Source organism: Diadema antillarum, unplaced genomic scaffold (genome assembly GCF_040938485.1).
Source record: "Diadema antillarum isolate AM-2024a unplaced genomic scaffold, OU_Dant_1.0 seq00000086_RagTag, whole genome shotgun sequence".
In the NCBI taxonomy this organism is placed as follows: domain Eukaryota; kingdom Metazoa; phylum Echinodermata; class Echinoidea; order Diadematoida; family Diadematidae; genus Diadema; species Diadema antillarum.
In genome coordinates this window covers 409,251-423,055 of record NW_027271178.1, presented here as the reverse complement: position 1 = coordinate 423,055, position 13,805 = coordinate 409,251, and the positions used below count along the sequence as shown (strand labels likewise).

Here is a 13,805-nt window from a genome sequence, read left to right as displayed (position 1 = left end):
CAACAGTGATTAAGGGTTTGGAGCTTTATTAGTTGTGTACAAAAGTAATGTTACAGTTGACAGTTACGGACTGGTTATTGATATCAACAAAAAACAAAGCACACACATAAAAAAAAAGACCCGGAAAGCCCTGCTTGTCATCAATGTCTGGCCAGGCCGAACATGCAAAACGGATTCCACGTTTTTTCATGAGGTTTTTTTTTTTTCTTTTGTGTGTGTGTAGTCTCTGTTAGGACCTGGTAAACTGGCTACAAACAGTGCACTGTAACCACATGATATGAATCATATACTGCTTCGTGATATCAAAGCTTTCACTTAAAAAAAAAAAACCACACAGACATTTGTGCTATGATTTTCTTTCTCTTCAAATCGTCCATAAAATGTGTCTCTTTTCTCGGCTTATCTGCTCTTTTAGTAGTACAAAGACTTCGAACACACCGAGTCAAAAGAATAGGTCGACGGGCAATTCCCGGCGCACTCCGTCAGGTAGACCGGCTCCATGGAGGTACAGTTCCTGTACGAGATGAGGGTAGACTCCGAACTAGTGCGACTGGAGCAGACGTCCTTAGGTGGCGTGGTGGATTCTTCGGTGACAACTAGGGTGGAAGAAAGAAGTGGATGGGTTGGAGGAAAGTGTGCGGCACTGGACAATTACAATAAGCCATTTCGGAGTTAGCTCATGGGCACATTCGTACGAATGACCTCCCTTGTTTTAATCGGTACGGGGCACTTCACTCGTTTTCAGAGCTACATCGTGCATAAGCTTTAAGATTTAATAGTTTTTGGAATTTATCAATCCTGTTCAAACAAAGAATCAACTTGCGTAGACCAGATGACCACAATGATCCGTCAATTAACACTCGGGAAAGCTTCCATTTCAGTACTTTGTATTGAATGTATTACCAATCTCTTTCTATTGATATTGCCAAATACCACTTCTGCTGTCAGGTGGATGTGCTGGGGAGCAACTTTATACGAGCTACATGAACAATCATTACATCACAGATACTAATCGCAGTGAAAGAAAATTCAATATGCTTTCACTTTTCTAGCATAATGAAAGAGCACTTGACTAACCGCTTTCAGAAAGCAGGGGAATAATTACTACCCTTAACATATGTCAGCATCAAGTTGATGGAATGTGTGATTCTCATGAAAAATGAATATTTTTGTGGAACGCCCTTTATATTTTCTTTACTATTGTTGTCCACACATGACGTCATAACCTCTAGTAGTCTCCTCATCCAGCGGTTCCAACACCAAAACTTTAAAAATTCATAACTTTTGCATCGATTGTCCGATTTTCCTCAAACTTTCACTGATGCGTGTTCTACTAATATTGCTGCTTTCACTCAATCCACATTTCTCTATGGGTTTTGGTTTCCTTTAAAAACCAACATGCCTGTTGTACAAATTACCGTTTGTTCTGCTCATGCGCAGAGTGGAACTCCGAAGTGGCTTATATACGCATGGGATAGACATGTCGTGAAACAACGAATTGTATAGGTCTACACTGTATTAACAAAATCATTTCAATATTCAGAGTATACTTCTGCCGCTGGTATACCAATAACGATGATAACAATTAAAATGCTGACAGTTATGAGATAATTGTAATGAGAATCATCGCCAATGTCACTGTTATTGATATCATTGCCATTACAAACTTATACAGATAGTGTTGACTATATGAAAATATAAAATGTTTCATCCCTTTGATAACTGTCAGAGCTCGAAAGTACAGTGCATCCAGAAAAAAATAAACAAACCAAACGATCTCTTTATTACAACAAAATTTTAATTAAAGCCAAAATACTCCAAAGCAGCTGAATACTTCATGGAATGGCATCTTGTTCATTTCACGTTTGTTTATTTCGTTTTTTTTTACACGGAATGACATTTGTTTATTTCTTTGTTTGTTTATTTCGTTTTGTCCTTGACTTTGTTTTAGTTTCGATTTGTTTTTGTTTTTTGTTTTGTTTTGCTTTATTTTGGGATTATTTGTTTTGCTTTGTTTTTGTTTTTTTAGCAAATGATGCAGTGTGATGAACAATGTATATATTGGCCGTTTTTAAAAGACAGGCACCCGAGGGCGGCTGCTGGAACTGATAAAAACAGACCAGGCACAGCTGCCGCGCTGATAGCATGTCTCACCTGGTGTTGGCGTTGGAGTAGGCGTTTGCTCTTCTTCCGTGGTAGTCTCAGTAACCGGCAAAGTGGTAGGGCAGTTAGGACCAACGGTCACATTCTGGCAACACAGGAACCTAAAATGTTGAACCGATAGAAAAATTCAAGGTATACACGGATTGTTCGAATACAACTAAGAGGGGTGCAAGCTATCTCACATCTTGAATATGCCCTGGTTGGGGGGGGGGGGGTTGCGACAAGTACATTCGTATCATCCGTAGGTTACTCCGCAAATTCTTTAAAAAGAAAGAATGGTGATATATCTGTACAGCACTGCAGCTTTTCATGGGAAAGCATAATGTGACCACCCGGCTCCAAATCCAAAATTTGTCCTTTGGGTTGACCGACTCAAATTGTTGATTATCTCTATATATAATTTCAATTATTTTTTAATGGGTTAGGATTGTCAAATTTTAACAGGTTACACAGGTATATAGTGTCAGTACATACAGTTTGAATTTTACAATTGTATAGAATAGGAAAATTCATTTTGGTCTACTTTTTGAGGGGCGGTCATATATGCTGTAGCGTTCTTTTGTTGTTGTTGTTGGTTTTTTTTTTTGGGGGGGGGAGGGTGGGGGACCAAACATAGCAACTGCGGATATGCAGTCAGGGAGACATTGAAAAAGAAACTTTGAAAATAATGGAAAGTGCATTTTGATTGAGAGGAATTTGGATGAAAATATGTTATAACTAAAAGGGTTATGAAGATTTGTATCAACGGTCCCCATCTGTACAAATTAAATTTTAAGATCGCAACTGCTGATCTATATCTTAACAAACATGTCGGAAAAAGGAACTAGTGGAAATCTAACCTTTGATCTATTGCTTTAAGTGCAGTGACACTACCACCAGGCTATCACTGGTTTCAAGCAGTGTCATGTTTAACTTGGAACAATGTCCAGGCTCTTAAATTTCGACATTGTTATGCGTATTCGGACAAGGCTACTCTACTACTGTCTTGACGGTTTATGGCAAAATAAAGAAAACTGACTACGTGTATGAAAAAATCATTATGGATTTGTTTACACTAGCCGATGGTAACAAGCTTGGATGGCAACGAAATATATATAATATATATCAAATATATTCACAACAGTAGTTCAATATGAAAACTCCGTGAGAGACGTAGTTCTGACGAATTTTCACCCATAGGGCTTTATCAAGTCAATGGCAGATTTTATTTTGAAGCAGATATAAATCAAAATAAAAGATGCTTCGTCAATGGTAGCGATGCATCTTTTCTTTTGATTTATATCTGCCATTGACTTGACAAAGCCCTATGCCTCTAGAGGCACCCCAGAGGACATGGCGCCCATTTGAATTAGTTGAGATCCTACAATCCCATGTATACTACTTGCCAAGTATGATGAAAATCCGTCATTTTTTTTTTTATGCAAAGAGTTTACGCAAGACACACGCAAGACGAATAATCGCAACAGCTCACTCGAGCCTTTGGCTCATGTGAGCGGAATATAGAGAGGTTAAAGGTTGAAAGAAAAAAAAACAGACCTGATGCGGAAGTCCAGACAGCTTGGTTGCGATTCGGAATGAAGACAAACGAGACCGAAATCGACGTCGCACGTGACTTCTTGCGGTACGATGCTGGTGTCGAGATTGGGGAACTGCGACATCTGGCATTCGATGTCAGACGGCTCCTCGCAAAAATCGATCTTCGCGCGGCAGTCGTCAATGATCTCAAATTCGCCGACATCGTACGGGGTCACCTTACCGTCAGGCTCCTCATCGTCACACCAAGGTGTCCACTCGCACACCTCCTCAATGTGGCAACCTGTAGATTCATGAAGTAATATGAGTCGGATATTGATACATACTACATTTTGTCAAGCCGCCACGAAAGCCACATTTATAAGATGGACGAATATCTGCTAACAGAATATGATATTTTCAAATTTTCTAGACTCTATAGCCTTACCACTAATATATGCTAGGCACCATGTTTTATCTTATTTTGCTTGATTGCTTATTTCTTTGCTTTTGTTAGGACATCAGTTTAAAGTCGGTTGCAAGCAAATCGTTGTTGAAGTGTAAGCCTACAGAAGCTGTCTTGGGTGTGGGGAATGACACATTCTCCCATAAGTAAAGCAAATAATCATCATTGCAACGATAAAACGATTATATTTTGTGAAACTCGCACAGTTGGTAATGAAAATATCAAACTACTTCCCTTTGTCAAAAAGCCACTGGTAAATTTCATTGCAAATCGCTACCAGATTACAATGTCTAACCGTTTGCACGGCTTTAATGTCTGCGCCTTTTTGCAAGGGTACCTGTCTGACAGTCCATATTGAAAGAGTAACTCCTGCTGAAAGTAAAACATGTGATTTGTTCTAACGATTTGTTTTCAATTTTTTATTAGATTATTCTTTCCCTTCTGTTTCAACCCAAAAGAATATTTTCCAACCACGTTGCAAAATAGCTTACAGTTATGAAGGATGGGTAGAATACTTCATCACAGGTTGTTAAAAACAGATGAAAGCATTTGTACAATTTGGAAATGAAAGGGGTCAGATGAGGATACACGAGATCTGTTAGATAGAATAATGATGGAAAGACTGTCAAACCTTCAGTTGTCTGTTCAGGGGACGTTGTGACGGACGTTGTGGTTGGAGGCTCCGGCGTCACACAGGTAACTGTGTAGTGCTTTCTGCAGCATTCGAACCTGACCTCATAGTCGTTGCATGTCGGCATGCGTGGGTAGTTCTGGCACTGGAGACCCGTCTTGATGTCACAAGTGGCCCCATCGCTCGTCTCGTTGGCGAAGATGTGCGTGTCGACCGTTCGACACTCAATGTCGCGCGGGTTCTCGCACTCCTGCGGGAAGTCTGGCAGATGCCTGATGTCGGCCAGCAGCTCAACCTCCTCCTGCGGCGCGTATTGGGACTGGATGCCTCGATCGTCGTCGAACCACACGGACCAGACGCAGACAAAAACCCAGCTGGTTACGCATTCTGTGGGAAAAAATGTTGAGATGTACTTGAACAGAATGCAGGCCGATCGCATTGGAAATTCAAAGAAATTCACAACGTGTCACAAATTATATATATATATATATATATATATATATATATATATATACGACTCTTGAAAATGACAAAATGTAAGATTTTTGCTCATTCCTCAACGGAGAATGCAACATGAGCAAAAAGAAAATTCATCCGATGTCTGCCTAATAATGAAAGCACATCGGACATATTCTAGAAAATTCAGCGAAGTTTGTACTGACGTAGTAAAATTGACCAATCTACCAGTAGCAGCCGACGTGTCATAGCTAAAAAAAAAGTGCTTTCATTTTGACTGAAGAGGCGGTTATTTCATTTCGAATTAGGCTAATTGTAATATTCTTCGAAAGAAAAGTTAAAACAGACTGCTACAATACCAGTGCCCAGCTAAGAAACCATCATTGGAAAGGCATTATTTCAAGTTTTTGCAAGGGACATCGCAATTTCGAGTTTGTAAAGCCTGCCTAACAATGTTGAGTGTGAATGAACAGCAAAGCGCACGTTGCCGCGGTGAGGCTGGGTGCAAAACTCAAACAGTAGCAAAGCCAAGTGAGTGCTGACAAAGACTGGCAAAAGTGTTCGGGGCGTTCAAGTGCATGAGAGATATGGAATTTTACCTTCTATTTGAAAGATTGTCGTTACTGTTGGTGATTTTAAAGCAGATAATTCAAATGAGACGGGAGAGCGTTAGATTCAGCCTGCACTGGTACGGCATTTATCCCGGCTAAATATCAATACAATGCTCACCTACGAAAACAGTTACACCTTTGAATCTGTGCATTGCCTATAGGACATAATCTGCTTTTGCTTGCTGAAGCCATTCAGTGACGTCACAAATATCAGGCATGTTTGGCGAGTTTCGGTAGGTTTTCGAAATTGAAAGGAGAATGGTATTCTCCATGCTTTATGTTGCACAAATCTTTTTCGTGAAGTCGGAAATTGTCATAACTGAGGCTGGCTTAAAAACACCTCTATTTCCGATTTCATTAAATGTCTTTCAAGCTATGATTATATCTTTAAATGTACAGTTTAAACCTTCGAATTCAGCGGTGAAGACAAGTACATGATTTTTTTTTTTTTTTTTTGGTTGGGGCTCTTATCGATCTCCTAGAAACTAAGACCGAAATTTACTTCAAACTGTGTTTTATCTTTTTTTAACAGATAATATGACTTCAATCATTACTTTGTGCATTCTGTTCAAAAAATTAAAAAAAGAAGAAGTTCGAATTAAACGATTTGAATTTAGAGAACGATGCCCAAACTGTTTCAGCTAAATGCTGAGTGCAATACTCTTTTTCATCACATGTAGCTGTACTTGTGGCAAGAATGTCAAGACATACATGATTGTTCGACCACAATACTTTATTAGAAGAAGGACAAGTATTTTTTTTTTCAAATCGAGTAAAAACATGACATTGATAGAGATTCTCTAACTACACGAGACGGATTTGGATTCATTTCATTTCAGTGGTTTTTTTTTTCTGAGTGTGCCACGGAATCGAGACGAGTAGGCGCAAAAAGTGACTTGAGTTGATTGAACAGTGGGAGCAAAATGATGAATTATATGGCTGATTCGCTGGAGAGAACAGTTAAGCAAGCTTTTTCAAGGAAATTGTTGTTCAAATTTCCATCCTCTATGTGAATCATCTATCCTGTTATGTAGCACTCACGTACCACATTTAGCTGTTTCTTTAGCTGTACAGCCAAAGGTAAAACCCAAGTCAACAAGTTTAACAGCTAAGTGTGTATCACTTCAATGGTTAGAGAATAATTCAGATTCCCCGTTCACTGGTAAAAACCCGTAGACATGTCATCTCTCGTCAAAAAAAAAAGCTAACTATAATTATGTAGGACGAAACCACAAACAGATCGCTATTATCTTGTCATGTTTTCCGCGTAGGTAATCGTCAGCAACCAAGTAAGCAACAACCTAAGAGAAGCCCCAAGAAAATATTTACGGTCAACTAAAGATGATGAAAGTGTTAAACATTGTCTCCAACGCCACGGACTATACTGAAATAATGTGTTAAAGGATTACCATTGATCTCCAATAAAGGAATTATTGATAGGTGAAACATTAACCGGGATAGTTGAAAAAAGGTTAGTAGTTGTTGTTTTGGATTTTATTAAAGCAGGAAAACCGGCTCCTGAAGCCGGAGTCTAGGTGGGGAAACTGCACTAAAGCATTTATTCAATAACCAAAACAATGAAATATGGTTTACTCAACAAAACGACTGGTTCTGTAGCAGAATTATTCAAGTTCAAGTTCAAGTTCAAATTCTATTCGTTTTTCCACCATAATATACAAACGTAAATCTCACTGTCTTGAGTGACAGAAACATTGCATGGAAATTTGTACAGAGAAAACAACAATAATAGAAAAAACAGTATCGATACATTGCAATATTTGCTGAGGTAACGAAAGTGAATAAATTGTCAATATGCACTATGTGAGAAACAAAACAGAGGGACCCACTAAAAAGACAATGGTTGTAGAGTGTGGGCACCTCTTGTATTTAAAAGCTATTATTCCATAAAGCAATTCACCAGCCAAAAAATGCTACATGCTTACTTTGCTGTTATCATGTGAAAAGAATACACAATAAATTTAAAGGATAGGTTGCGGCACATCTTAATATTCGTTTCTTGACAAAAAAAAAAGAGAAATCACTTGTTGTAGAAGGCGGTGATGTAAATGTCGGCGGTGGTCCGGCATCAGTTGAACCGGGAGGCCAAGTTGTTGTGCCTGGTGGTCCAATTGTAGTGCCTGGTGGTGCAACAGTGGTACCAGGAGGTCCAGATGTCGTCCCTGGTGGTCCACTTGTGGTGCCCGGCGGTGTGCCAGTTGTACCAGGAGGCGCAGCTGTTGTTGGAGCAGCAGTTGTTTCAGGAGGTGATCGTGTCGAACATGTGACTTTGGGTATCAAAACACAGCAAAGCAAGCGAATTTTGTAGTTACGACATCTGGGGAGTCCCGGTAGGTTTTTACATATCAGACCGTTCAAATCGCACAACGCTCCATCGTCAGTTTCATTGGCAAATTCGTCAGTGTCGACTGTCCGGCATTCTATATCTTCTGGGGTAGCGCAGTTGTCAGGATATTCTGGATAGTGCTGAATATCTGACACCAATTCAGTCTCTCCATCAGCGTCGCTCGCTATTTGGCTTCCACTCTCACCATCAAACCAAATTGACCAGGCGCACACTTTGATCCATTGTTCAACGCACTCTGTGTACAAGAGAGACATAGAATTCGTTCAAATCAGTCTTCTCTGATAGTTTTAGTTGAGCAGGAGATTTCTCTGTTGTATCTTTCTGCAATAAGCCTGACACACAAATAGCCCTGCACAAATACTTTGGATTTCAAAGATTTTTAGCTATTTTGCACTAGTTTTGAAAATATTAGATTTCCTCACTTGAATATCAGTGAATATTGATGATATAGAAACCAATCACGAAGACGTGGCAGGCTTAACAAAAACGTTTCTTAAATATTCTTTAAAAACGAAGACGGAGCATACCTAACCAAAATCCTTTGTGGACGGTAATACATGAAGAAGACGTAGCGGAGCTAATGAAACCGTGGGTTGTTGTTTTTTGAAAGTTCTACCAATGTTTTATACTTGCTGGGCATGGCTTATTTGACAGCAGTCACCATAGCAAAAGTGTCAATTCACTACTAGATAAAGTGGCAGTTTCCAAATAGACAGTTGTATTTTGAAAAATTGTACCATCATTTGCAGATAACAAGAAAGGTCGATGTTTTAAATTGTTATCATTTCAGCAAATGATATCTAGTATAAGTAGGCAACCAACACCATGAAAAGAAAGATATCGACCGAGTACTCATAACTAAACAAAGAACATGAGAAGTATACCCCTCGACTATTCTGTTACCATACCGATTTTCTCACATTCCAAAATAAAAAAAAACATGTCTCATCTTGTCTTTACTTCTCTGTTATCAGTGCGTTAGTGTGCGTACATGACAATGTTACAGGAATGTACCATTGTTTCGACGTTTGTGTTATCCGTGTATATTGTTTGAAAATAAAGATAAAGAGGGAATGAACGAATGAATAAAAAAGACATGACATGACCGAGGTTATTTTTAGCGAAATGTTAGTATTAGTTTTGCTGAAAACAAAAGAAGAAAAATGTCACCGGTTGTTGAAGGCGGTGCTCCAGTTGTTTCTGGCGGAGCAGCTGTGGTACCCGGCGGTCCAGAAGTGGTACCTGGTGGTGCAGCAGTTGTACCAGGAGGCGCAGCTGTTGTGCCCGGTGGTGCAGCAGTGGTACCAGGAGGGCTAGCTGTTGTGCCTGGCGGACCAATTGTAGTGCCTGGTGGTGCAACAGTGGTACCAGGAGGCCCGGCAGTTGTGCCTGGCGGCGCGGCAGTTGTACCAGGAGGCGCAGCTGTTGTGCCTGGTGGCCCAGCTGTTGTTGGAGCAGCAGTTGTTTCAGGAGGTGCTCGTGTCGAACATGTGACTTTAGGTATCAAAACACAGCAAAGCAAGCGAATTTTGTAGTTACGACATCTGGGGAGTCCCGGTAGGTTCTTACATATCAGACCTTTCAAATCGCACAACGCTCCATCGTCAGTCTCATTGGCAAATTCGTCAGTGTCGACTGTTCGGCATTCTATATCTTCTGGGGTAGCACAGTTGTCAGGATATTCTGGATAGTGCTGAATATCTGACACCAATTCAGTCTCTCCATCAGCGTCGCTCGCTATTTGGCTTCCACTCTCACCATCAAACCAAATTGACCAGGCGCACACTTTGATCCATTGTTCAACGCACTCTGTGTACAAGAGAGACATAGAATTTGTTCAAATCAGTCTTCTCTTTCAGTTTTACTTGTCATGCTTGTGTAGAAGATTTCTCTTTAGTAATTTTCTGCAATAAGCCTGACAAACATAGATCCTGACTAACAAATAGCAACAATTGCGGAGTTGAAAGGGGATTTAACCATTCATTAGTGGAGCGCTTCGGACAACATTCATTTCTTGTGAAAAGATATAGTTCTATCCACCTATTTTAACGCAGTCGATGAAAATGATGCACGTCACTTTGGCAAAATCATTAACGTCACGTTTTAACTCCCGGAAATTCATGGATATTATCATTTCTTTTGTTTTTCGATAGCCATATTATCGGAATAACTTTTGTGTAGCATCACCATAAGCCATGCTCACAATCGCATCGCACATTTTCTGTGAGTTCTTGGAACATTCAAACATCATCCGAATGATATGGCCGTTTTCTCAAAACGTTTTTAGAGCGACTTTTTGAGAAAGGGTTTCCACGCATTAAAAACATTTAAAATGGACGTGAAAGAAACAATAATGAACACCCTAACATTTTGGGGGACTAAATTATATAACAAATTCCTTATTTAGGTATACTAAGGTATGAAAATGTCTCTTCATAACACACTTAGATATTGTGAATAACTAAACAATAACGTTATTACGTGTTTTCTTTTAGCAAAGTTTGAAAGATTGGACACAGCCTAAATACTTTGGATTTTAAAGAAGAAGACGTAGCTGAGCTAATGAAACCGTATTTTTGTTGTTGTTGAAAGTTGTAATAATATATTGTACTTGCTGGGCATGGCTTATTTGACAGCAGTCACCAAAGCAAAAGTGTCCATTCACTAGCAGGTACAGTGGCACTTTCCAAATAAAGAGTTATATCGTGAAAAATTGTACCATCACTTGCAGATAACAATGAAGGCCGGTGTTTCTAAATTGTTGCTATTTTAGCAAATGATATATAGTATAAGTAGGAAACCAACACTATAAAAAGAAAGAAATCGATCAAGCACTCATAACAAAACAAAGAACATGAGAAGTATACCACTCCACTATTCTGTTACTATACCGATTTCATCAAATCCAGCAAAACAACATGTCTCATGTGTTTACTTCTCTGTCATGACTGCGTACACGAAAATGTTATAGAAATGTACCATTGTTGTTTTGACATGTGTGTTATCCGTGTATATTCTTTTTAATTAATGTAAAGAAGGAATGAAACAATGAATAAATGTGACCTGCTATACCAAAGGACCCAAAAGTCGGGGGAAGACAATTTTCTGAAATTTTCATGACATTATGCCCTTACTTTTCCGCTTTAATTTCGTATAGAACACGACTCATAAAAGTACTCGGTTGCGGAGATATTGGTGATTTTATGAGACCATGTCGAGTGGTCTATGAAATCAGCGTTTCGAGAAGACCGCCTTCACAGTTTTTGTTCCGATGCAATCGTGATCAAGGGAAGGTAAGACAGTTTTCAACTCTTCCAAATAGAAGGCCTGCTCATAGCAACCTCCGCAATGTTCATTCAAGCTTAGCGCCAGCTGTCTACGCACGACCAATCAGTAACCAGGGTGCTATGCACTAACCAATAAGATCAATAGCTTGTTGCTAGGGGCGGAGTCTATCTGCGGGGGTAAATCCAAATCTTCGGACATGTTTCTGTTCAACTGGAAGTCAGAAAATCATGGCCCAGAAAAACGCTTATTTCTTGCCTTTCCTTTGATCATTTAGCTTCGCAATTTCTTCAGATGATAGACGATACATTAGCCTACAAAATTTTGCCAAAAACAGAAATCTGATCGTTTTGAAAGATTTTGATGATCTGACTTCAAACTGAATTTTCTCGGCTCAGCCATCAGCGACTTTAGGATCCTTTTGTTGTAGCGGGTCACAAATAAAACATAACATGACTGAAGCTATTTGTAGCGGAATGGTGGTATTGGTTTTACTAGAAAAAAAAAGAAGAAGAAAAAGGTCACCTGTTGTTGAAGGCGGTGGTCCAGAAGTGGTACCTGGTGGTGCAGACGTTGTACCAGGAGGTCCAGCTGTTGTGCCTGATGGTGCAGCAGTTGTTCCAGGAGGCCCTGCTGTTGTGCCTGGTGGTGCAGCAGTTGTTCCAGGAGGCCCAGCAGTTGTGCCTGGTGGTGCAGCAGTTGTTCCTGGAGGCCCAGCTGTTGTACCTGGAGGTGCAGCAGTTGTGCCTGGTGGTCCACTTGTAGTGCCTGGTGGTGCAGCAGTTGTTCCAGGAGGCCCACCAGTTGTGCCTGGTGGTCCACTTGTAGTGCCTGGTGGTGCAGCAGTTGTTCCTGGAGGTCCAGCTGTTGTGCCTGGCGGACCAATTGTAGTGCCTGGTGGTGCAGCAGTGGTACCAGGAGGCCCGGCAGTTGTGCCTGGCGGCGCGGCAGTTGTACTAGGTGGTCCAGCTGTCGTCCCTGGTGGTCCACTTGTGGTGCCCGGCGGTGCACCAGTTGTACCAGGAGGCGCAGCTGTTGTCCCTGGTGGTCCAGCTGTTGTTGGAACAGCAGTTGTTTCAGGAGGTGATCGTGTCGAACATGTGACTTTGGGTATCAAAACACAGCAAAGCAAGCGAATTTTGTAGTTACGACATCTGGGGAGTCCCGGTAGGTTCTTACATATCAGACCTTTCAAATCGCACAACGCTCCATCGTCAGTTTCATTGGCAAATTCGTCAGTGTCGACTGTCCGGCATTCTATATCCTCTGGGGTAGCGCAGTTGTCAGGATAATCTGGATAGTGCTGAATATCTGACACCAATTCAGTCTCTCCATCAGCGTCGCTCGCTATTTGGCTTCCACTCTCACCATCAAACCAAATTGACCAGGCGCACACTTTGATCCATTGTTCAACGCACTCTGTGTACAAGAGAGACATAGAATTTGTTCAAATCAGTCTTCTCTGATAGTTTTAGTTGAGCAGGAGATTTCTCTGTTGTATCTTTCTGCAATAAGCCTGACACACAAAGATCCTGACTACCAAAGAGCATCACTAAGTTTACAGCAACCATTCCGGAGTTGAAAGGGAATTTAACAGTTCATTAGTAAAACGTTTTGGACAATGTACATTTTTTGTGAAAAGATATTGTTCTGTCTACCTACTTCCAAGGAAGTGATGGAAATGATGGAAGCCACTTTAGCAAAATTCGGTAGCGTCAAGTTTTAACTCCCTGGAATTCATGGATATTATCTTTTCTTTCGATTTTCGATAGCCATATTGTCGGAATAAGTTTTGTGTAGCATCATCATAAGCCATGCTCACAATCGCACATTTTCTGAGAGTTCTTGGAACATTCCAACATCATCCGAATGATATGGCCGTTTTGTCAAAACGTTTTTGGAGTGACATTTTGCGAAAGGGTTTCCACGCATTAACAACATTTAAAATGGACATGAAAGAAAGAATAACAAACACCCTAACATTTTGGGGGACTAAATTAAATAATATGTTCCTTATTTAGGTATAGGCCTACTAGGGTATGAAATTGTCTCTTCATAACACACTTTGATATTGTAAATAACTAAACAATAACGCAGTTGCGTGTTTTCGTTTAGCAAAGTTTGAAAGAATGAGCACAGCTTGAACACTTTGGATTTTAAAGAAGAAGACGTAGCTGAGCTAATGAAACCGTGTTTTTCTTTTTTTTTTAAGTTGTAGCAATGTATTGTACTTGCTGGGCATGGCTTATTTGACAGCAGTCACCATAGCAAAAGTGTCCGTTCACTAGCAGGTACAGTGGCACTTTCCAAATAAAG

General features: G+C 40.3%; 1 protein-coding gene across 6 annotated transcripts in view; it reads right to left on the bottom strand.

Moving 5' to 3' along the window:
• Positions 1-396: 396 nt before the first annotated feature.
• LOC139726520 (uncharacterized) overlaps positions 397-13,805 on the bottom strand; it is a 99,015-nt gene continuing 85,606 nt past the window's right edge. For all 6 annotated transcript variants that reach the window (XM_071637478.1, XM_071637481.1, XM_071637476.1 and 3 more), the window contains 7 exons: positions 12,015-12,908; positions 9,375-10,013; positions 7,882-8,439; positions 4,773-5,159; positions 3,700-3,979; positions 2,155-2,264; positions 397-596 (listed from right to left, as the gene is read on the bottom strand). In XM_071637478.1, coding sequence (XP_071493579.1) covers positions 412-596; positions 2,155-2,264; positions 3,700-3,979; positions 4,773-5,159; positions 7,882-8,439; positions 9,375-10,013; positions 12,015-12,908 — 3,053 coding nt within the window. In that variant the 3' untranslated portion in view covers positions 397-411. The remainder of the gene's footprint in view (positions 597-2,154; positions 2,265-3,699; positions 3,980-4,772; positions 5,160-7,881; positions 8,440-9,374; positions 10,014-12,014; positions 12,909-13,805) is intronic.